The following is a 23,366-nucleotide window of genomic DNA, read 5'->3' as shown; positions in this document are numbered from 1 at the left end:
TGCTCATCGTCGATAAAGCCATGGAGTCTGTCAAATTTGGAATGGTGCTCGGTCTAACTGCCAACTCTAGTGCCACATTCATCATCGACAAGATTAGTAGTCTTCTCTCTGCTGATGAGCTCTCTGACATAGTATTTATCCGAATCTTGAAAGGGATTAAAAAGCGTGTTCATTCTCTTATAACTCCCTTTGTGTCCTTGACCGACATTCTCATATCGACCATACACAATCTACAACGTCGACAAGGTGGATACTAATATTGAACTTGTCAAGAGTAGTGGTAGTGCTCTTCCCCGTAAAAAAGATTGTAGAGGTTGTTGCTAATAAATTTATTATAGTCACGGAGGAGACCAAACTAGTTTCTAAATTAGGCAGAAACAAACTTGACTTGCTAGTGGAGGTGGTTCAATTTTATTAGAAGTACCGTATGGTGAGACTGTAGGAACTGTTCAAAGAAAATATGTATAAGACAAAGTTGAGAATGGATATTGGTGGGAAGCCATATGTCATGGATATAAATAATTACATCTTAGATTTGTATTTTTAGAATTCGTTAAAAATGGTTTAACTACTAGAAAGGGGATTGAGAAGCTTGAGGGTGGTGGATTAGAGAATAGGTTCACTAATAAATTTGAAGTAATCCATTCTGAGTACTCGAAATGGAGTTGTTGTACTTTGATGCATCATTTACAATAATAAAAAAAGAAGAATTAGAATTAAAATTATTTCAATATTATTATTATCTTAAAATACTAACGTGAGTTCTACATGTATATTAACATAGACACCGTGTTAATAAATTTAAAATTAATATACACATGATTTGACACGTCATATGTTACATCAACACATTAGAATAACATTAGAGAAACTCAAACGGAAGCGAAAAAATTTTGTCACATTTAGAGGGAATATATTAAACACTTTTATATAGTTTATAGAAATATTATGATTTTAAAACGTTTTATTTAGAGTAAGAAAATAAAATAAAAGAAGCCTTACGAAGACAGCCACGTCAACAGCGACTTGACTTGCTTTACAATTTCGGATTTGGGATTTTCGATTTCTTGTACACTTGTTTTTTCTCACTTTACACTCTACTTATACACATATTATATATAGATATATACGTATACATAAATTATTAATGTTCTATAACGAGAAACACATTGTATATGAGTAAAACCCATATCTTTTAACGTATATAATTTGAACTTATCTCGATTGATCATCGACAACTAATCATCTCCAAGAAAACAAAAATTAAAGATCAAGAAAATTCATTTAAAGAGGATTACATGTCTTTAAAGAGAATGAGAAAGTGATTTTATACTCTTATCTCTCTCTCTCTCTCTCTATTATATATACATATATAGACATACATAGTGTAGGGTAGCCCACACTTACCAGCCCTTGGCCAGCTCATTCATAACCACACTCATACATATCTGTGTATACGTATAGATAGGTGCGTGTATATACATATATATATATATAGGAGATAGAAGTGGTGTTTGTAATAAGATGGGAATTATGTGGGTGATGATATTGTGGGTGTTTGGAGCGGCGGTGGGAATTGGGAGAGGAGGAGATGTAACGTATGATGGAAGGTCTCTCATGGTGGATGGTCACCGCCAAATTTTCTTCTCAGCTTCTATTCATTATCCTCGCAGCACTCCTGATGTAAGTCTTCGTTAATTAATCACGCTTAATTAATTTAATTACAGATTAATCTTCATCTCGGTTCCTTAGGTTTTTCATCAACACAAGAACAATCGAGTTCTTGATCTTATTCTTTAATTATCAAATTTTCTTTATATATATGTATATGTATATATATTGTTCCTCTATATGTTATGTATACATTATATACTATGCTGCCCCCCAACAACGATCACATATACACATATATATATATATATATTAATTACCTTACATATTCTTCATCTCGAACCCTTAATTTTCATCGACATAAAAAGTAATTCAATTCATATATTTCAAGTATCATCGTTTCTTAATTCATTACATATATATATATATATGTGCTATATACTATGTTGCTTCCAACAATGATCATGTATACATATATTAATTTCCACACCCATTTATTACTTACACCCATTTATATTTTTCTTAATTAAATCGAATTGCATTTTCTCTATATTTTTACTAGTAGTAGATTATGATATTATTGGTCATTATCTATGCAAATTTTATATTTTGAAATGGTTATATTTATCATATTAATTACTTGATTAGGAGATTAATTACCATAAATATAAGTTTGCCATTTGAGATTCTTCTTTATTTTTTATTTTTTTACTTACAAAGAAATTTTAAAAATTTATTCGACAATTACATATATACATATAAATTATAACATATTTGTAATAAATATATATATGTATGTATGTATGTATGTATATTTCAAAAACTCGAATCGGCATCGCGTTGCGCGTGAGACAAAAAGTTTCCTTATTTTTTCCGTCTGATTTTAAGACTTTCTTCCTTAATTTCTGTCTTCAACAGAAAATCATGTTTTCTGGGCCTGCATTTTGTTAATTATAATCATAAATTAATCCTTAATAAATTATTATTAATTTCGTTAATTACATATTTTTTAAATGATTTTAATTTATAATTCGTTGTTTATTTTAAACTTTAATATTAATATTAATTTTAAACTAAAATTAATAGAAGAAAAAAAAAAAATTGTTGCAGATGTGGCCGTCCTTGATAAGCAAAGCAAAGGAAGGAGGAGTAGATGTGATTGAAACTTACGTCTTTTGGAATCTTCACGAGCCTCAACCTCTTCAAGTAATATATATACATATACATATACATATACATATATGGGTTTCAATAATATACACACACACACACACACATATACATCTATATATATACTGAATGTGAATTTTTTACAGTATGATTTTAGCGGACGAAATGACTTGGTGAGATTCATCAAGGAAATCCAAGCACAAGGCCTTTATGCTTTCCTCAGAATTGGACCCTTCATCGAAAGTGAATGGACTTATGGGTTCGTAATCTCTAAATACATATACATACATATATATATATATATATATACATATGTGTATACACACATATACATATATAATTAACTTTGAGGTGCACGCAGGGGGTTACCCTTTTGGTTGCATGATGTTCCCGGCGTCGTTTATCGAACAGACAACGAACCTTTCAAGGTGATCTCTTATTCATGTACGTACACATATACGTACACACACACACACGTATGTAATTAATAATTTTTAATTTCAACAGTTTTACATGCAAAATTTTACGACGAAAATAGTAAATCTGATGAAGTCAGAGAAGTTGTATGCTTCTCGAGGTGGTCCAATCATACTCTCCCAGGTACTAATTAATCTCTATTTATTAATTAAATTATTTTAATTTTACAAAATAATAATATTTTTTAATTTTTAAAAATAAAATAGATTGAGAACGAATATGGAAACGTGGAGCCGGCGTTTCACGAGAAAGGACCGGTTTACGTTCGTTGGGCCGCTAAAATGGCGGTTGATCTCCAGACCGGTGTCCCCTGGGTGATGTGCAAACAACCGGATGCTCCTGACCCGGTGGTAATTATTTTTGATTAATTAAAGTTAATTAATTACAATTAACTTTTTAATCATAAAAATTTAAATTAATTATGTGCAGATTAATACATGTAACGGGATGAGATGTGGGGAAACATTTCCTGGCCCAAATTCACCCAATAAACCTAAAATTTGGACAGAGAATTGGACCTCTTTGTATGTTTTTCTGAATTTATATTTACATTATTATTAATTCAAAATCTATGTTTTAATGATTATATATACATATATATATATATATTTGATTTGGTAAAGTTATCAAGTATATGGTGGAGAACCGTACATGAGATCTGCCGAAGATATTGCATTTCATGTAGCACTCTTCATAGCAAAGAATGGAAGCTTTGTAAATTATTACATGGTATTGTTCCTTCTAATTCAAATTAACTCTTTGAAAATTAATTATTTGACTATTAATTACAATTTAATTTCTCGTTTATTGAATTTTAGTACCACGGTGGTACCAATTTTGGAAGAAGTGGAGCCGCTTACGTTATAACAAGTTATTACGATCAAGCCCCTTTAGACGAATACGGTAATTAATCTTTTTATCTTCTCATTCATTCATTTTATTTTTTTTAAAAAAAATATTTGTATTAATTTTTATTCGTTAAATGATATAATACGGTTAGTGAAGTTGACCACGTGATTGTTTTAATTGAATAAATCTAAACTGTATGAATCAGTATATAAAAATATAATAAAAGAACTAATATGAATTCATCTTAAACCGATCAACTGATCTTCTAAATTTAGAAAACACGACACATGATATATGATATAAAATTTATCTAACAACAAATAAAACAATCACGTATTTTAGGTACTGTCGTATACCCAACTCTGCCAATAATATTATTGATATTTAACGGATATGAATTCGTGCAAATATATTTTGAAAAAAGAAGTATCGAATGAAAAAAAAAAAAAAATTAATGTTTAGATATCAATTCAAATATTTAAAAACAATATATAAACCCTACTCATATACTTGTTACACTAGCCATGTTTAATATGGATATATATATATATGTATATATATAGGTTTAATTAGACAACCTAAATGGGGTCATATGAAGGAATTACATGCTGCAATTAAACTTTGTTCCACACCTTTGCTACAAGGTGTCCCGACCAATTTCTCACTCGGCAAACTTCAAGAGGTAAATATATATAAATATGTTGTATATATTTTCTTATATATATATATATATATATATATTCTTGTATAAATTCAAGTATGATATGTTTATTAGGCCTATGTTTTTGAAGAACCAAGTGGAGCATGTGTTGCATTTCTAGTAAACTACGATCCTACACGCACATTTACCACTAAATTTCGAGACACATGGTTTAAGTTGCTTCCAAGATCAATAAGTATTTTATCAGATTGCAGAAATTTAATTTTCAACACTGCTAAAGTAAGTTATTTAACTTCAATTATTTATTTACATGCACATATACAATGGGTTATTAAGTTATATCTAATTATTTAAATGTATAAATTTTGAAATGTAACTATAGGTAAGTACGGAAAAGAAGAATACGAGAATTACAACGCCCGAGATAAATTTTGAAGCAGAAGATAAATGGGAAGCGTACAGAGACTTAGTTCTAAATTATTTAAATTCTTCGCTACGAGCAAATAAGTTATTAGAACACATGAATACAACTAAAGATAAATCTGATTATCTTTGGTATACTTTTAGGTATTGATTGTATTAATTAATTAATTTTTTTACTAATGATAGTTAATTAACGAGTTTATTTATGATTACAGCTTTCAATCCAATACTTCGTGTTCTAATGCCCAACTTCACGTTCAATCTCTCGGACATGTTGGACATGCCTTCGTTAACGATAATTATGCAGGTAATTTTAATTAAATTTATTATTTTCTACTATTATGTAATAATTAATTAAATATAGAAATTTAATTAACAAGTTAATTATTCAAAATCTGTGATTGATTATTATTGTAGGGGGTGGACATGGAAGTCATAATTCGAAGGGATTTACAATCGATAATTCAATTACGCTGAACAATGGAATTAATAATATTTCGATACTTAGTGTTATGGTTGGATTACCGGTAATTAATTTTTTAAATAAAGATTTTAAATTTTGTAAAATTAAAATTTAATTTAAAAATTTTTATTAACAGGATTCCGGGTCTTTTCTCGAAAGAAGATATGCCGGATTAACCGAAGTACGAATTCAGTGTTCGGACGAAACCACAGCGTATGATTTTGAAAACTATGAATGGGGATATGAGGTATATCATAATTAACAAAATTAATTAACTAAATATGTTAATTAATAATAATTATTGTAATAATGATAATAAATATAATAACAGGTGGGTTTGCGAGGGGAGAAATTAGGAATATACGAAGAGGAAAATTTGGGTAATGTAAATTGGAGCAGTAACATTACTCTTTTCAACGATCAATCTCTTACTTGGTACAAGGTAAATACATTTTAGATTAATGGTTTTAACCTCAGTAATTTATGTATTAGAACAAATTACTTCACAGTAATTTTTTATACAGTAAAAGAAATGTAAGAACATGTAAATTACAGACGGCGTTTGATGCACCAATGGGGGAAAATCCAGTTGCCTTAAATCTTAGCAGCATGGGGAAAGGAGAAGCATGGGTGAATGGACAGAGCATCGGTCGCTATTGGGTTTCATTTCATACCCCTAAAGGACTCCCTTCCCAGACACTGTAAGCTACACACATGTATAAATATATATATATATATACATATATGTACGTATACTTAATTATTAACATTTTTGTTCTTCTAATTAAAGACATAAATGTGACAGATATCATATACCTCGATCATTTCTTAATGTCTCCAACAATCTGTTGGTTCTATTTGAAGAATCTGGTGGAGATCCTCTGCAAATTACTTTGAACACAATTTCAGTAATTGACTCAACAGGACATGTATCTTTATATAAATCCTAATATATTGAGCTAAGTTCATTCATTTATATATATATATATATATTCTATATTCTATATAACTACTTTCTCAATATACAAGAAGGTAAATGTATCATTCCGCATTAAATATATGTATATATATATATATGTGTAGTAATTAAGCCTAAAAGAAAGTAAAGGTGGATAGAATATGTAATGAACCAAAAGGTAAATCCATTTGGAAATCGTCTCAATTAGGGATTTTGGGATTTTGCTTGGGATGCAATTTTTCTTGGGAAAGAAAGAGAAGCCGTAGAAGATGGGGACCATGTGAATGTCAAAAAGAGTAGAAGGTTGTATTTAGGGTTTATCTACAGGGAGATGAAGTAATTTGATTAGTCAAAAGATTTCATAAGATGCCCTAATCACTCTTTCACACCGACCAAAAGGTAAAGCACAAGAAGAAGAAGAAGAAGAAGAAGAAGAAGAAGAAGAAAAAGAAGAAGAACAAGATGTTCCCCCTAAAGCTGGTTCGTTCTCTTCTCTTGGGAGAAACCCTAAATTCCCATCATTTCACTCACTCCCATCACTACAAGCAGGATAGTGATGACGATGATGATGATGGCGGTTCTTCCAATCATTCCCCTCAGGAACCAACTAAAACTAAGAAATCCATCAATAAAACCAGGACGCCATTGCTCTTCTTCCTCCCAACCAGAGAGCTTGTTGCAGACACCTATAGATTAGCCACCATTGCAAGAGATATGGGTATGGATTTATACCCTACTCCCTCTCTTTCCCACATCGTTTTCTCCTACCCACCGTCCACGTCCTCTTCTTCTTCCGCGTCAGCTTCACCGTTGTCGTCGTCGTATCCATCATCGTGGTCGACTCTGTCGCTTTCGTCGTCACTGTCGTGGTCTCTGCCAAACGATGCCGTTTTACTCTCCTTCCCTTCCATCTCTGCTTCCTCTCTCTCCCATCTTCGCTCCTTCGTTTCACTCTCAAAAGGGCTTTTCAAGCTGGTTTTCTTTACCCCAAATAAACCGACGAATGGGGCAGAATTTGAGATTCCTAGTAGCAATTGGAATTGCTGCTCTATATCTCTGTTCTCACGGTTAACGGGTGATCGAATTAATTCCATGGAGGCGTTTTCTCGGGCTTTGGCTGGGATGGGATGGACCCTTTTTAAGACCAAGAAGAATCCATCTGTAGATTCTGGTAGCAGCAGGCTTTCCGGTGCCAATTCTTTCTATCTGTTCAGGAAAGTGGAACCGGGTCGAGTTCGAGCCAGGAGAGGAAATGGGGAGTGTAGGGTTAGGGAGCTGAGGTTGCCTGCACTTGATTTTAGGAACGCCCCGCTGAGGATTTTGCAGTATGTGGTCCTGATGACTGATGATGTCTTCTTTCTCGCCTAAATTGGTATGGATTTGATCTGTTTCTTGCTTTGACAATTCTGCATTCTCTTTGTTTATTGTTAATTATTTTTTATTTTTTATTTTTGCATGATTGAGTTTCTTAATTTGGTGAACTGCTTATTTCTTTGGTTTTCTTTCATGGAATTGTTAGGGAATACAAATATTTTCAGGACTAATCTATTTGTGGGGCATTCTGCATTTCTCTATTCACAGTAGCGAAACACTAAAACTTGTACTTTACTCTGGGATCTGTAAATCCGAAGAATACTTACAAAACTAGTGACAGCTAGTTTTTCTTCGTTTGATCATAATTTAACAAGTATAGAAGCTTGATTTTTGCTAGCAGTAAGTGTTTGGACAGTTGTACTTGATTACAAAGCTTTTCGTTATTTTAGTGTTGGTTGTAATCAGGTTAGGGAAGTCATGTTCTTAACTACACAGTACCTAGATGAAATTATTGCTTTTCTTGCACTATGACTAGTTGCGCTTTGTGAGAAATGCTTGAGATGATTATTCTAGTAAGGCTTGTAAAAGAGTTGCAATGGTTCACCCAAGGTTGCTGCCTTTCACTTTGGATTTTGGAATGACTCTTAGGGAGCTTTAAACTAATGATTCTGATAAGAGTTCTTATAGCTCTGGGCTAAGTCATTACAGCTTTTTGCAGATATATTAGTTTCTTAGTTTCAGAAATTTGTATTATGTCCAAGTGAAAGCTGCTATGACAGGTCTGATTGGAATAAAACATTGTGTTGAATCATCTTTTTGCCTCTTCTGTTTTAATGCTTCTCTATGTGTCTTTGGTGTTGGCCAATTATATAAAATATCAAATATTCCTGAAGCTTGTCATTGGGAAAGGCCAGAACACCTGATTTTGGCCCGAGTTCATTGCTAATAAGAGCTACCGTGGATGCAAGGAATTGTTCTTTGGTCATAATGGAGATTCCAGCCAGAGATTGGCAATAGCTTATAGGCTTATAGTTCTGGAACTTATAAAATTTGCATTTTCCCAGAAAAAGGTGGTGCAGATCGTTGCTATTTGTTTTTGTAAATTTTAGAAAGATGGTAATGGCTACCCAATCTCTTAAGAGAAAAAGAGCTTCCTACCATGGTTAATTTGAGAATGGAGAAAAAGGCTTCAGAATAGAGGGCTTGTAGAAGGTTTGATATAGTTGATTCAGATCCCTAGTTTAAATCCTTTAGGCAGTTTCTATTCAATTCATATTTAATTCCTACTTCTGATTTTTATATTAATCTTAACATGCATAATCTGTTGTTTCTGAGTTAGCAGAAGCAAATCTTGAATTCCTTGATCGTAGGCATTGAATTCCTACATTTGAAGGTAGCAGTTGTATTCCTACAGTCAAAGAATTAACAATGGTATTGGTAACATAAACACGACATATATGAAAATTAAAACTAGAAATTGATTAGGAATTGAATGAGAACTGAACTAAATGCAACGGTGAAGTTACAGATCCTTATTTGAAAATGACTCCTCAATGTTGAATGACATTATTGGAACTTGGGCTCTGAGACAGCATAAGGGTAAAGAATCATCGGCTTTTGGCTAAGCTGGTGCTATGAAAATATTATGGCATGCTCTTTAAAAGGCAAACATCTAGTAAATGCATTCTCCGAGAAAAATGTCTACTACCTGCCAAAAGTAGCAGCATAATTTTCAGTACCTATCGGTTCTCTAACTGCTGAAATGATCTTGATGAGAGGAGTGATCCATTAAACATGTATAGTGGATTTGATTGATGATGTTTTCATACAAAGATGAGATCGACTAAGAAGCTGCCGTCAGTTGGATCATTGTGGTTTATATATTTCTTTGAGCAATTCTGAACTCTTTGCTAGTTTGTTTACGAGCAACCTATACATCCTCTCGAAAAAGGAATAAAGAATGTCAATTGGGCCTACCGCCTGCTATCTGCACTTCATCTGGAGCCCATATTTTTCTATTGGACTCTCTTCGTCCTTGTTATCATAACAACATGGATGCATAATTCTGTATTTATATATCCTTCATTATTGTTATACTTACTGTTTCAAAGTGGTGAAGGATGATTGGTGTCATTAACGGTTGTCGTGCAGGGTTTGCTGTTGAAGAAAATTGATATGGTGACCAAAAGTCATGAAGACAGACAGCAGAAATGTGGTCTGCAATTTGTACATTACCTCTGTATGTATAGCTCTTCCTCCAAGTTTTGAAGCAAAGACTAACAAAAATGTCGTTTGTAAATGTCTTCCAAATGCTTATGCCAAAATACGCGGAAAGTGAAAACCAGTGATACCGATATAGCAACGAAGTTTTGAGATTAATCAAATTTATAGCTTGCTGCCTTGACCGGATAATATCATTGTATGAAATCGGGATGGTTTTTTTTTTTTTTTAAGGAAAATGATTAGTAGTTGCAGAAGTTTCAGTATGTTGGCATTCTTTAGTTTATGGTTGCATCTTCCAAAATGTGAGAATTAAGATGAACATAGTTTGGTATTTCTTTTTATATATATAAAAAAAAAAGTGGAATTTTGAAAAATAAAATCTCTAAATTGATTCAGTCAATACGACAATTTTACAGACGTTTGGTGGTAGATCAGAATTTTATAAGGATTCACCTTACATAAATTAGCATTTAAAATTGAAAATCTAAAACATCCTTGTAATTTCACCCTATTATAATTTTTCATAATCTCTTCAAATCTTATAGCAAATTAGTCTTTTTTGATACTAGTAAAAAGGTCTTATCATTTTCTATTATAGTATAAAAAGTATTTTGACCTAATAATCACTTTCGAAGTTACTTGTTACATGAATACATATAAAATTTTTGAAAAAAAATTCTTCATATTTAGTGCATTTCTCTAAAATCACAAATAAAAAATAACTTTTAGTTACTTTGAAATATACATTATAGTACAAAGGGTATTTTGATCTAGTCGCTTTTGACACAACTTATTAGTTGTTACATGAGAACGTACAAAAATTTTGAATTTTATTTATTATTTCATATTTGGAGTATTTTTTAAAAAAAATTATAAATAAAAAATAAATTTTAATTTTCTCAAATCAAGTCAACAATTAATACGTTCTTAAATAATTTTCTAGTAAAATATTTGATCAATGAATGCATCACAAAACACCAACTTTTTCGACAAATATACTTCGAGAGAGAAAAATAACAAGAGCATAAAAAACGGATTATTGAGATGAAACACGGGAATATTGCTTCCTACGATTAGTAATGTAAATGGTAATTACACAAATAAGGGAATAATTTTGTGAATTTTTCAACTCTATTATTGGTGCTAATGTTGTATTGTTAAGGAAAGTAAAAATTGTGGTACACTTCTAAATCATAGACCTAATAGTTGAGTATCTATACTCTAAATACACCATCATGTACGGCCAACATTTACACTTGAAACCTCAGTCTGTTCATCTTCCTAACCCTATTTTATTCTAAGAGTAATGACACAAGGATAAAGAAGATTGATACAATTAAAAAGTACTTAGAGAAGTAATATTTTTTTTTTGTTTTGAAATAAAAAGTGTAAATCTATTAACATAGCACAAGGGGATGCAACCCGTAATTCAAAAATATTTACATATTTGTTAAGTAGTATCCAAAATCATCCACCGTATACAAGCCATGTCCTAGAATTAACGATCCAAATAAATGCAACCACCTATCCCGAATCTTTAGCAAATCGTTTGCTTTCCCTTCAATTAAAAAGTACTTACAGAAGTAACATAATATATAAATAATATGTTTAAAGACCTTGTCATCAAACAGAGACATTATGTATAGAAGTCTAACACAATTTCAATAATATTTTTATGAAAGCAGTTTAAAGAAAGTATACTTAACGTTTGGTCATAGCTAAGAACCTAGTTCCAACTCCAAGTTAACTAATAAATGCTCCGGTAACCTTGCCTCTAAGCTCCTTCCCAAGCAAGCAGCCAATAAGCTCTTGGGTCAATTCTTTCTCTCATTCTCTAACTTCGGATTTCAAAGTTCTTGCATGCCACCAAAGAACTAAACAGATGATTTCAACAGGGAAGATTGGAAAGTTTTTCTTGGAAAAGAAATAATCATTTTTAAAAAAATCAAATTATCCACAACCGGACTTCTAAAAATGATGGCATATCAACGTTCAGCACCTCAGCGTGGTTTACAGAAGAAACCATCAACAAAACTGAAACTTGCACCATGTTCAAGTTCTAGAGAATTTTACTATTTTTGACAGCCATTCGAACTATTTAATGGACAAAAAGAATATACTGAATTTACGTGCATCAACAAGGCACCAAGAGTTGCATCATGTTGTGTGAGCTGCATGCGTTCGTGAAGCCCATATCCCAAACACAAGAAACCAGAAGACGAACAAGATTGCCCAGTACCGTGCAGGTCCATACTTGATTCTAGTGAGCACAATCTGCAAGGTTTACAACAACCAATATCACCCTCTCTTTTTTTAATTCTTTTCAGATCACCCGTTCATAAGAGAAAAGAAATGCAAAAATCAAACTAGTATCTTAACACATCAAACTAAAGAAGCCACACGAGCCACCCATAAATACAATAATGATCTCATGAGTGCCAAACCAATTCAATCTCCATATAATCATTTCTTAGTTGCGTATGACAGACCAAAGAATTTCTCAGGCTACTAAATGAAATGCTAATAGGCATCATGCTAATAGGGTATTCTTTGTTCAGCTACTTACGAAGCGGAAGAAAACCACAACCGTCAAAGCACAAATGCCCCCAAGGAGGATGTGAAGACCACTTTTTGCAGTTTTCTGCACATCAAATTGTAATCAGTTAGACGGAGTGCATATTTAGCATATTTTAAAAAGGTAATTACTATATTGCTGGTATTGCATCCCAGATCAACTACAAATAAGAATTCTTAAATGAAAAAAAATACAAAAACCTGTTTACCCTGGAAAAAGTTCCAAATTGCGCACAAGAATGTAATTACAAGAAGCCATAACATTTATTGTTAATGATAATAAAACAGATATAAAAAACCACCGAATAAATCTAACCTTAATCACTCACCCCTAACATATAATTGAAGTCCAAACAATACGAAACTCTTTCAACCAGAATAAAAATAGCAGGGAGACCACGTGATGTTACTTGAATCACTTGGGATTTTTGAAGTCCAAACAATAGTAAACTCTTTCAACCAGAATAAAAATAGCAGGGAGACCACGTGATGTTACTTGAATCACTTTGGGATTTTTTTAGCCAATATAATATGCCATCCCCATATTTGGGAACTACAAAATACAAAAACTTTAACTAAAAATTGGACTTCCATTTCTCAAAAAAGCTTTCGGACAATGGAAAAAAGGTACCCTCAAGTTCCTTTCCCTTATTTCCTTTCATTTCCTTCAATCCAAAGAAGTTGGTAAAGTGTACTACGTATTTCCTTTATTGTTCTTCTTATCGGATGTTAATTATGTTACTACCACGACTCATCTGATTACAAGGTGAAGCTATAACATTTATTGATAATGATAATGATAATGATGATGATAATGATGCAGATCTACAAAACCACCAAAAAATTTAATCCTTGGTCACTGACCCCTAATGTGTCATTTATCAACCAGAATAAAAGTATCAGGGAGACCACAATATGTTAATTGAATCACTAGGGTTTTGTTAGCCAACAAAATATCGAGTCTCCACATTTGCGGACAGGAAAAATCCAAAATTTGAAGGAAAAACGGAGAACATAGCAAATAGCCAACCATTTCCTCTTCCATTTCATAAAAATCATTTAGATAAGGGAAATAAGTTACCCTCAAGTTCCTTTCCCTTTATTTCCTTTCATTTCCTTCAGTCCAAAGTCGTTGTCAAAGAATGTTACATATTCTCTTTATTGTTCTTGATAGTGGATATTAAATATGTTACTATTACCAACCATATGATCATGAGGTGTTTGGACTCCAAAATTTGCTAAACATTCAAAATCGGAAACTAGAATCTTATTTTGCTCTAGGCACGTAGACCCAATTGTTAGCTATCTTTGGATGTGTGTCATGTGTTATTTCTTCATACTAATTTCCCTCGAAAATTTTGGACTACGTATTTTTACAGCTTTGATACAAGTTTGCCCCCTTTCTCTGTGTTAGAATATTATAGAAGATCTATATACATAATAGGTTGATTATATTTCCAAATGTATTAAACTAGTTAGAAAAGAAATTAATAGAGTAATTTATACTGGTTACCATATATGATTCCATTTACATATATGTACATCCCTACTTTCATTTCAATAAAGCACAAGAAATATTCAATATTTTTTCCTAAAATTTACATGATATTAGAGCCAGGGTTAGGATTTTTAGAGGTCAGATTAGATCAGACCACATAAAGGATTGAACAACTCATTCCTGACACCGAAGGAAGTCAACCACCATCCTCCGACCAGTTCAGATCGTGGCTGGTACGGTGGTGCACGCAGAAGAGGCGGATGAAGCTGTTTCCCAGCGGTTCCAAGTCATCAGGCGTCGGGTGAACCGGAGGAGGCCGGTTCGTGTGCGGGACGAGTTTGGCACAAGGTCAGATGAAGAAACGTTTGGCCAGCTTGTTTTGAGCAAGAAACCAGAAGGCCAGAGCGGAGGAAGTTGCGACAAAGCAGATCGCGTGACAGTAAGTTTTCTTTGGTTTTCCGGTGTGATTTGAGGTATTTTTTGCGAGCCCCTTATGCATTTCAGTTGTCCAATGAAGTTTGTGGTGATTTCCGGCCGAACATAGGCATTTCGGTGATTTCTAGCTGCGGCGCGTGAACTCCGGTGGCGGTCAGTCTCTGATGGTGGCAGTTTGCTTTTGTTAGTTCCGTGTGTGAAGAGGTACTCTGTTTCTCTCAGGATTTCTGGTATAATTGCAGTGTTTTTCGTATATCCCTAACTGCTGTGTTTCAAGTATTTTAAGTGATATTTTTTCGATATTCTGAATTAAAATGGGTGATAACAAATTCTTTGTAAGTGAGGTAATCTCAGTCATGTCAAAAATCATTGAACATAAATTAAATGCCACAAATTATCTGAAAAGAAGCAAAACAATCAGGGTTTATCTACACAATACTAATAAAGATGATAATTTGATTCAGATCCTCCCATCGATGGAACTAAACAAGTCTGGCTAACAGATGATGCACGGTTGTTTCTACAAATTAGAAACTCAATTGATAGTGAGGTAATTGGTTTAATTAATCACTGTGAGTTTGTTAAAAAACTGATGGATTATTTAGAATTTCTGTACTCAGGAAAAGACAATGTGTCCCGCATGTACGATGTTTGTAAAGCCTTCTATCGTGCTGAGAAGGAGGTCAAATCTCTCACAGTTTACTTTATAAAATTCAAAAGGACTTATGAGGAGGTTAATGTACTTTTATCGTTTAGTGATAACATCAAGGTACAACAAACACAAAAAGAGCAGATGGCCATAATCAGCTTCTTAGCTAGTCTTTTACCTGAATTTGAGATTGCTAAATCTCAAATTTTATCCGGTTTCGAGATTACATCTCTACAAGAAGTTTTCAGTAAGGTGTTACTCACAGAGAATACTACACCCAATCAGCACCCTAATGTTCTTGTTGTCAGAGGAGGAGGAAGAAATAATAACAGGAGAAAAAACAGAGCAATTGATAGTCGAAACAATGATTCAAGTAATATTGTTTGTTATTGCTGTCATGAGCAAAGACATACAAAGTGGCAATGTAAGTAATTACAGAATCGGAATCAGAGAACACATACTGCTAATATTACAATTGTTGCTACTCTTAGCTCATCTTTTGAGAAAACTATTATGGTTTCAGCCGATGAGTATGCAAGAATATCTCAGTTTCAAGAATCTTTGAATGAATACCCACCAACTACTACTTCTGCTGAATTAGGTAAAAGATATTTTATCTCCTCATCAAACAAATGGGTGATTGATTCTGGTGCGATAATCAGGCTGCCCTTTATATTGCCTCAAATCCTATGTATTATGATAAACCAAGCATATCGAAATTGATTGTCACTTCATCCGAGAGAAAATTAAGGAAAACTATATATCTACTGGTTACATGAAGACATGAGAACAACTTGGTGATATATTCACAAAACCTCTTAATATAACACGGATTGAGTATCTTTGGAACAAGTTAGGCATGATTAATATTTATCCTCCAGCTTGAGGGAGAGTGTTAGAATATTATAGAAGATCTATAGTATTCTATAATATTTCAAAAAAAAATTATAGAAAATCTATATATATAATAGATTGATTATATTTCCAAATGTATTAAACTAATTAGAAAAGAAATTAATGGGGTAATTTATATTGGTTATCATACATGATTCCATTTACATGTATATATATCCTTACTTTCATTTCAATAAAATATTTCAGCATTTTTCCCTAAATTTACACCCTCAAAGTTCTTATTTTCTTTTCTCTACATGGCTTTGTTAAGAACAAGCAACATGAAATGCTATAGAGATTGGCTATTGTTGCAGGGTTGTGGGTGTTATGGTTGGAGAGGTGTTGTAGGGTCTTCACAGATTGTTTCCAATCTCATCCTTTCTTGCTTTGGAATAGATTAGTTTTCTGGCCTCAATGTGGCCTATGATGCATGGTCTCTTTTTTAGGGATTCTCTTTAGCTGTTTTTGAAACATCGAACAGCTGCCTTGTTTGTATCATGTTTGATTCTTTTTTTTTGTTTTCAGTTCTGTTGCCAGGGATCTCTTATTCTCCCTTTATCTGTGATTCATATCTTTTTGTAATAATATTCCTATATTGAAAAAGTACTAAACATAATGCACACATAATAAATTTGAATTCCTAACATCTTTTTAGAAGTAATTACATGAATAAAAAAATGATTATGCAAAGAGCACATAGGATAGAATGTCGAAGAGCGTCCTCGTAGGGTAATAATTTGAGGAGAAGAGGGTTGTTGCAGAATAACAAATATCCAGAGTTTGGTTTCGAAGCTGTTTTTTATGAGTTTTGAGGAAAGATTAAAAAAAAAAAAACGAAAAGCATATCCAACTAAGGAACATTAGGTCAATCTTAAGGGGAGGATGTCACATTCTTTGTTCTCATAGTAGTTTCATCCTTTTTTTCCCTAGTTCATATGTGGAATTTCCAGAAATATCACACATCACATAACGCCTTCTCTTCATTTCTCCTTAATTATTCTTGGGCTGGCCTTCTATTTTTTCCAAAATTTAAATTTTATTTTACAAAAAAAACCTAAAAAAACTATAATCAAGATTTGCAATTCCTCTCATTCTCTAGGTGTCAACTAAATTAGTTATGAAACACAAAGACCTAGATCCAATCCTGCTTAGTCACTGGATTGGAAAGGTTGAAAAGAAGGGAGGAGACTACCTCTTGTTGTGAAAACCTTAGGCCCAATGGGCTTCCAATGGATTAAAGAAATTACAAAAAGAAAGCACTCTCTTACAAGCTTCTCACCTTACCCTAGAAACAGCTAAGTCCCATTAATCCCTCAAATCTCAAAATCTTTGCTAAAGGGTGTAACATCCTCTAAATTGTTACAATAAGGGACAAGCTACATTTACAACTATCAAATGTATGAATTCACTGAAAATGTTATGTGAAAAAGACACACAACATGTTACAACTAAGAGTAAACAGGCAAACAAAAGGCTAAAGAGAATGCGACACCTTTTGGCAATCGATAATACATGATATTCTTACAATTGGTTCTCCTTATGTCTTGTCCTCCCATTCCCAAAGCCACCACCCCCCCTCCCCCCAACAATCCCAAAAAGTTATCTTGGTTTATCTAGCTCCTCAGCCGCAACATATATATATATATATATATATATATATATATATAAGAATGACAAAAAAGAGAGAATAGAGAGAACCCCAAAAGAAACACTTCAATACAAATTGCACCTAATCCCTTTACATGATAGGCAATGCAACTCGCGTGAAAGAAATTACAGGTCTTACCACATATAGAAGCCAAAACCAGTCACAGTCCATTAGTCATTATGGTAATGCAGAAAGGTAGAAATAATAGATAGGAAATGTTCATTTGAGTTATCCAGACTTTTTGAGGGACTCTTTTCTGTTGATAATCATCACTTGTCATTTTCATTCCAATTTCATTACTTTAACTTCTCATTTTCTGACCAAACAGTTAGATATTCTGCATGCGAATAAGATACTGATAGCAAAAATAACATTTCACATAAGCAAAGAGAAATAAAGCAACAGTTTATATCTACCGATATCTTCATGATAAGACCAATACCAGCATACCTTTCCAACACGAGGAGCAATGAGCCATGCCAGAGTAACAGTAAGCAGACCTGTAGCAAGCAAAATTCCAGTACCTTCAACAGCCCATTTGGTCGCAGGGTTTTCAACAGGGATAGCATCTTCCCTAGCAGTACTCAAAGTTTGTTCAGAAGCAACCTGTGATAGTGTAGCAGAAGTATTGTGATAATTACTGTTATTGTTGTGCGGACAAAACCACAATGAAATTTCACTCAGTCTTTGTCTTCGAATAGCCGCAATTGCATCAGGATCCACACCTGAATTTGCATGCACCTGTGAAGGATTGGGATCCCCACTGGCAGTCCTTTCCCTTAATGCTTCATAATCCTTCAATGAAACCACAATTTTTTTTAAGTCAGAAGTCCTGATATTTTTAGCAACCTGTCCACAGATTTCACAAACAGTGGAACCATGATTAATAAACCATTTGAGTGCACAAGCATAGTGCACTAGTGCAAGGTCATTTTTGCAAGAACAGCCAAGCTCAATCAATGCATCATAATGGTGACATGAGCCCATTTCTAAATCAGTATCACAAATGAAAACCTCCCCTTCTGGGCTTATGAATTCAACAAACCCAGATTCTCTTCCATTATTTTTGGCAAGGGAATCACTGTCAATATCTTTCAGGCCTTCCTTGCCATCAGGCTTTACTCCTCCATTGCTTTTACGTGCTTCTTGAACTGGTGGAGTGATGCCCAAAAATCCCAATGCAGTATCTCCCTTTTTGTCAGATTCAGCACATTGGCATACTCGACAAGTCTCCAGCCCAGACTCTTTGTCTAGACTGTGTTGTGAATACATCCCAAAATTTTCACTCTCAACAGGTGAACCACCATCATTACTTATTCCACTATTAATTGTTTGTGATAAATTCTCTTTACCCATCACATCAAATGAACTTGCTCTTTACTGGAAACTATGCACCATCTCACTTTGACATGTAACCTTAATCAATTGCATGAATCCAATTTCCCCCTTGAGACTTTAATAAAATATACAGCAAAGAGCCAGTATTATGGTACAAAATTGACAGCTTAAAAACCACTGTTTCCTTAGGAGAAAAGTGCTCAGTGTTGTTATCATAATCCAAGCCTCAGCACTAATAACGGACTAATACCACGTGCAAGAGAGAATAAGATGCCTAACTCTCTCCGTTCCAGAGGACCTGGTGTGGAAGGGAGAAGAACGTTAATGCTTCATTGAGGCATGAGAAGAAACTAAACAGAATAGAAGCTATAGAATAATATCATGATGAATGTCTCTATAGATCCAACTATATTGAAATAGCACCAGCCATTACTGACTGAAAAAACTTATCTGTGTAAAGCCAAGCGTTAGCATTATTATCTTGACATGAAAAATGACGTTAACCCACAAATAGACCTTATGAAGAGACTGTCTAGAAGATCAATACATTGATGTAACACCAAGTTAACCCTCATCATAACAACTTATGAGACACTGAAAGCACCCGCATTCAGTTAAAAACTCCACCACCAAGTCACTAAAACAATTTCAAAGGTTAGTGCTCGCTGCTACCCAATTCTGATATTTGACACATAAGCACCAAATCACATCGTGCCATGTCTTAAGCATATAAAACTGTAAGTAATACATCAAAGTTAGAGGTCCCAAGGATGCTGTAACTTAGTGGGTGAAGAGATGAAGATTTAAAAAAATAAAATAAAAACAAAACTGAATTTTTGGTAGAAGAGATGAAGATTTAGTTGTAGGAACTGCAAAGAAGAACACGAACGCAAGCAACTTCTTAGTTTAAAAGCATCCCAAGCATCTCTTAAAGAATTATTAATATAGAGATCTAAAACGCCCGAGTATCGAATTATCACCCAATCAAACGAGATACCAAAAACCAAAATGAAAATTAAGAAAAAAAAAAATTGTCTGGTCTCCTGAAAGCTTATTTATGAAAAACGGTAGACTACAAACTCCAAATTCAACCCAACAGAACCAAACACCGAAAAAATGAAGCAAAAAAGAGGCAATTCAGCTAAAATCCAGTAAACTTCCAAGTAAACAAGAATCGATATCGAATTCCACTAGAGTATGGAGAACCACGAGCTTGATAAAATAACCAAACAAAAAAAAAAAAACCGGAAATGATTACTCTCTAAGAAAAAAACTAGAAATCAAACAAGCCCTCGAGAATCAGGAGTTTATATCGAAACCGAAAAGCAGAATGAAACGGAGAGAGAGAGAGAAGCTCGAATGATGGAGGAGATCAACGAGAGAGAGTTTCTACATTTGTTGATCAGTCGGCAGAGATTTGTGTCGAAGCTTTTTGCGTGTTCGTCGTTGCTCCAGCAACAGAGTGTAGCAGTCACGAGAGAATGTGTTCTTCGCTGGTGGACTCCCTTCTGCTTTTTCTTTCACCGTCGCCTCTTCCTCCTCACATCTCTCCTCTGTTTCTGATTTTACACGCAATTTTCTTCTTTTTTTTTTTTTAAGAAAGAAAATAAAACATTACAGCTAGATTTCTCTTTACGCCTCTCGGATACTCTACATTTATAATTTTAATTAAATATTTATAATGAGGTCACTTATTTTGTCTTTTTCTTTCCTCATATAAATTACTAGATTATATTTTTAATTCTCGTAATTACATTAACTAAAAAACATTTTTTTACCTAAAAAATTTATTAAATTTTAACTCAACTTCATCATCAGAATCTTAATAACGCACTGATAAATTAAATTAAAAATGTCATCAAAGCAAATATTATAAATTAATAATTATTAATTTATTATAATTTATTTATAAAATAATAAATTTTATTTTTTTAATAAATTTAAATTCGTATTTTTAAATAGAATACAAATCTATTAATAAAAATATAAAATTAATAATTCACTTTTATAAAATTTTTTAATTATATTTTGTTGTTATTATTAATATAATATCAAAAGTTAATAATAATAAAATACATCAATTAATAATAAAAAATAAATAAATTCGTTGAAGTATTGTAAATAAGTTTAGCTAGTACAGAAGTTACATTCTAAGAAGAATTTATTTTCATATAAAATTTATAAAAATTAAAATATATTCGAATTTTATGTTACTTAATAGATATATTATTTTTAAATAATAATAATAAAATAACTAATTATTTCTTAATTGGATAGTTATTATTTTTAATTCTCTTCATAAAATTGTAGATTTAAGTCGAGTTAGATTTTTTATATCTATATTTACTAAAAAAAAAAATTGCGTTGTTTACTTATTAAAAAATTTATTTTATTTTTATTGTTTTACAAATATCATTTATTAAAATTTATAAATTTTTACTTAAAAAATAAAATTATTATATGATTCTTAAAATTTTATTTTAATAAAAAAATATGTTTATAGGTACAACAAAAATTAAATATTCAATAGCAATTTAATTTATATATTACTTTTATCTTTCAAATAGATGTTATGTTTTTTTATATGAATTCCGAAAATTAGATGTTCCTAAACAACGTTTGCTTATCTATCATATGACAATATTTTTTATATGGTATTGCCAATAAGGTGGCAACATGAATACTACTTTTATAATAAATAAAAACACAAAAAATATTTGCTTATCTATCGCATGACCCTATTTTTTAGATATTCCTAAATAATGTTTGCTTATCTATCGTATGACAGTAATTTTAAGATAATATTACCAATAAGACAGTAATATCGACACCACTTTTGTAATAAATAAAAACGCAAAGAATACTTCATACATTATTTTATTCTTTGAGCTCTTCTCTTATGTCTCCTTGATATTTTACTCATTTGTATTCTTATTAATTCTTACATCCTTGTTATTCAATCAAATTACATCTATAATAACTATATACAAAGAAATTAAACATTACGAAAAATATCTAATATAATATTTATTTGTGACAAAAACTTGGTTATTTTTTAATCTCTAATTCTTTATTAACATTATACTTTTACCTCCGCCCTCCAAAAGCTACAATATTTTTCTTAATTGAGCTTTTGAAGGAAAAAAAAAAAGAAAGAAAGAAAGAAGTGTTAGGATAAAAATACTTTTTAAATCAGTAGATCTATAAATCTAAATACGTAATCTCATACTGAATTAATGAGAAATACAAACATAAGTGAAACTAGATCCATCGTCGAAGAATTGTTCGCGTCCGGCAGTTAAATCTTCTTAATCAACACGATGCCTCAAAAATTAGTTTTTTTTTGTGATGAAATTTCAAAAAAATAAAATAGTGATCTAGTGATGCGAGAATCATAACTGTCTTTTATATTGATAAATTTTTACAATTTTCATTTCATTCATAATAAAATAAAAATATTACATACGATGGTATCTGCACATTACAAGTTTGTACTTAAATATGATGCATTAAGGTCCAATACTGTTTAACCATATTTGATCACTTTTAAACGAGTTCACTAAATTGATAGTCTGATACACATACCAAGGCTCACATTAAGCCTACATGTCAGAAAAAATCCAACAATTTACCACTTAGGCTTTATGTGACACCTTAGTTATGCATTAAATAATTGTAGGAGTACTCATAACTGTGTTATCAATACTTGAATGTATCACCAAATAATCATGTCCATCGATCATAATGACATATAATCAAAATGACCTTCGCTACAGCTAATGTAATTAAACTCATCAATGGTCACGTATATCAGTATAACCGAACGATATAGATCAAACATGGATGTGCAACATGGAAATTACATGCTATGTGATCCAAGTATGTTTATTTCCAACTGATCCTGTCTTAACCTTAATGAAATCAACAGTAAGGAAACTCAAAGATAACATATATAAATAAAAATATAAAAACTGAAATGAAACCATATATACATAAATCAAAGCCAAAACTAAAAGTATAAAATTTATAACATGTCTTACAAAATAAATATAATTATGGTATAAGACTCCCACGGAACCTATACATCATTTAAGGTACAATACCCATATGAGTAGTGTGCTCATGAAAGACCTTAAGTGGTAATCCTTTAGTGGGTGAATCTACAATCATAGAGTTTGTTC

General features: G+C 32.3%; 3 protein-coding genes across 5 annotated transcripts; 2 read left to right on the top strand and 1 right to left on the bottom strand.

Annotated features, from left to right (window-relative positions):
- The first annotated feature begins 1,268 nt into the window (after positions 1-1,268).
- Positions 1,269-6,626, top strand: MUM2 (Glycosyl hydrolase family 35 protein). 3 transcript variants are annotated; one of them, XM_022044737.2, is made up of 18 exons: positions 1,280-1,683; positions 2,722-2,817; positions 2,928-3,040; positions 3,143-3,209; positions 3,289-3,381; positions 3,465-3,608; positions 3,688-3,782; positions 3,882-3,987; positions 4,077-4,161; positions 4,671-4,789; positions 4,883-5,047; positions 5,151-5,335; positions 5,407-5,498; positions 5,609-5,718; positions 5,791-5,901; positions 5,986-6,096; positions 6,210-6,355; positions 6,460-6,626. In XM_022044737.2, exons 1-18 carry the CDS (start codon positions 1,525-1,527, stop codon positions 6,602-6,604), a joined length of 2,142 nt encoding a protein of 713 aa, XP_021900429.2. In that variant the 5' UTR covers positions 1,280-1,524; the 3' UTR covers positions 6,605-6,626. The 3 variants fall into 3 exon arrangements, with proteins under 3 accessions (XP_021900430.2, XP_088079235.1, XP_021900429.2); XM_088223109.1 differs by lacking the exon at positions 3,289-3,381 and having other exon boundaries at positions 1,275-1,683; XM_022044738.2 differs by lacking the exons at positions 4,671-4,789; positions 4,883-5,047; positions 5,151-5,335; positions 5,609-5,718 and having other exon boundaries at positions 1,269-1,683.
- A 119-nt stretch (positions 6,627-6,745) lies between these two features.
- On the top strand, positions 6,746-10,409 carry LOC110816518 (topoisomerase I damage affected-like protein). The gene is made up of 2 exons (XM_022044740.2): positions 6,746-7,984; positions 10,078-10,409. Exon 1 carries the CDS (start codon positions 7,075-7,077, stop codon positions 7,978-7,980), a length of 906 nt encoding a protein of 301 aa, XP_021900432.2. The 5' UTR covers positions 6,746-7,074; the 3' UTR covers positions 7,981-7,984; positions 10,078-10,409.
- A 1,649-nt stretch (positions 10,410-12,058) lies between these two features.
- On the bottom strand, positions 12,059-20,795 carry LOC110816517 (RING/FYVE/PHD zinc finger superfamily protein). The gene is made up of 4 exons (XM_022044739.2): positions 20,579-20,795; positions 18,298-19,483; positions 12,716-12,790; positions 12,059-12,423 (listed from the first exon to the last, which is right to left on the bottom strand). Exons 2-4 carry the CDS (start codon positions 19,201-19,203, stop codon positions 12,307-12,309), a joined length of 1,098 nt encoding a protein of 365 aa, XP_021900431.1. The 5' UTR covers positions 19,204-19,483; positions 20,579-20,795; the 3' UTR covers positions 12,059-12,306.
- Between the last annotated feature and the right edge of the window lie 2,571 nt (positions 20,796-23,366).

Source organism: Carica papaya, chromosome 6, assembly GCF_054855325.1.
Source record: "Carica papaya isolate Zhongbai chromosome 6, ASM5485532v1, whole genome shotgun sequence".
Taxonomy (NCBI): Eukaryota; Viridiplantae; Streptophyta; class Magnoliopsida; order Brassicales; family Caricaceae; genus Carica; species Carica papaya.
The sequence above is the reverse complement of the archived record's forward strand: the minus strand, read 5'-3'. Positions and strand labels throughout refer to the sequence as shown.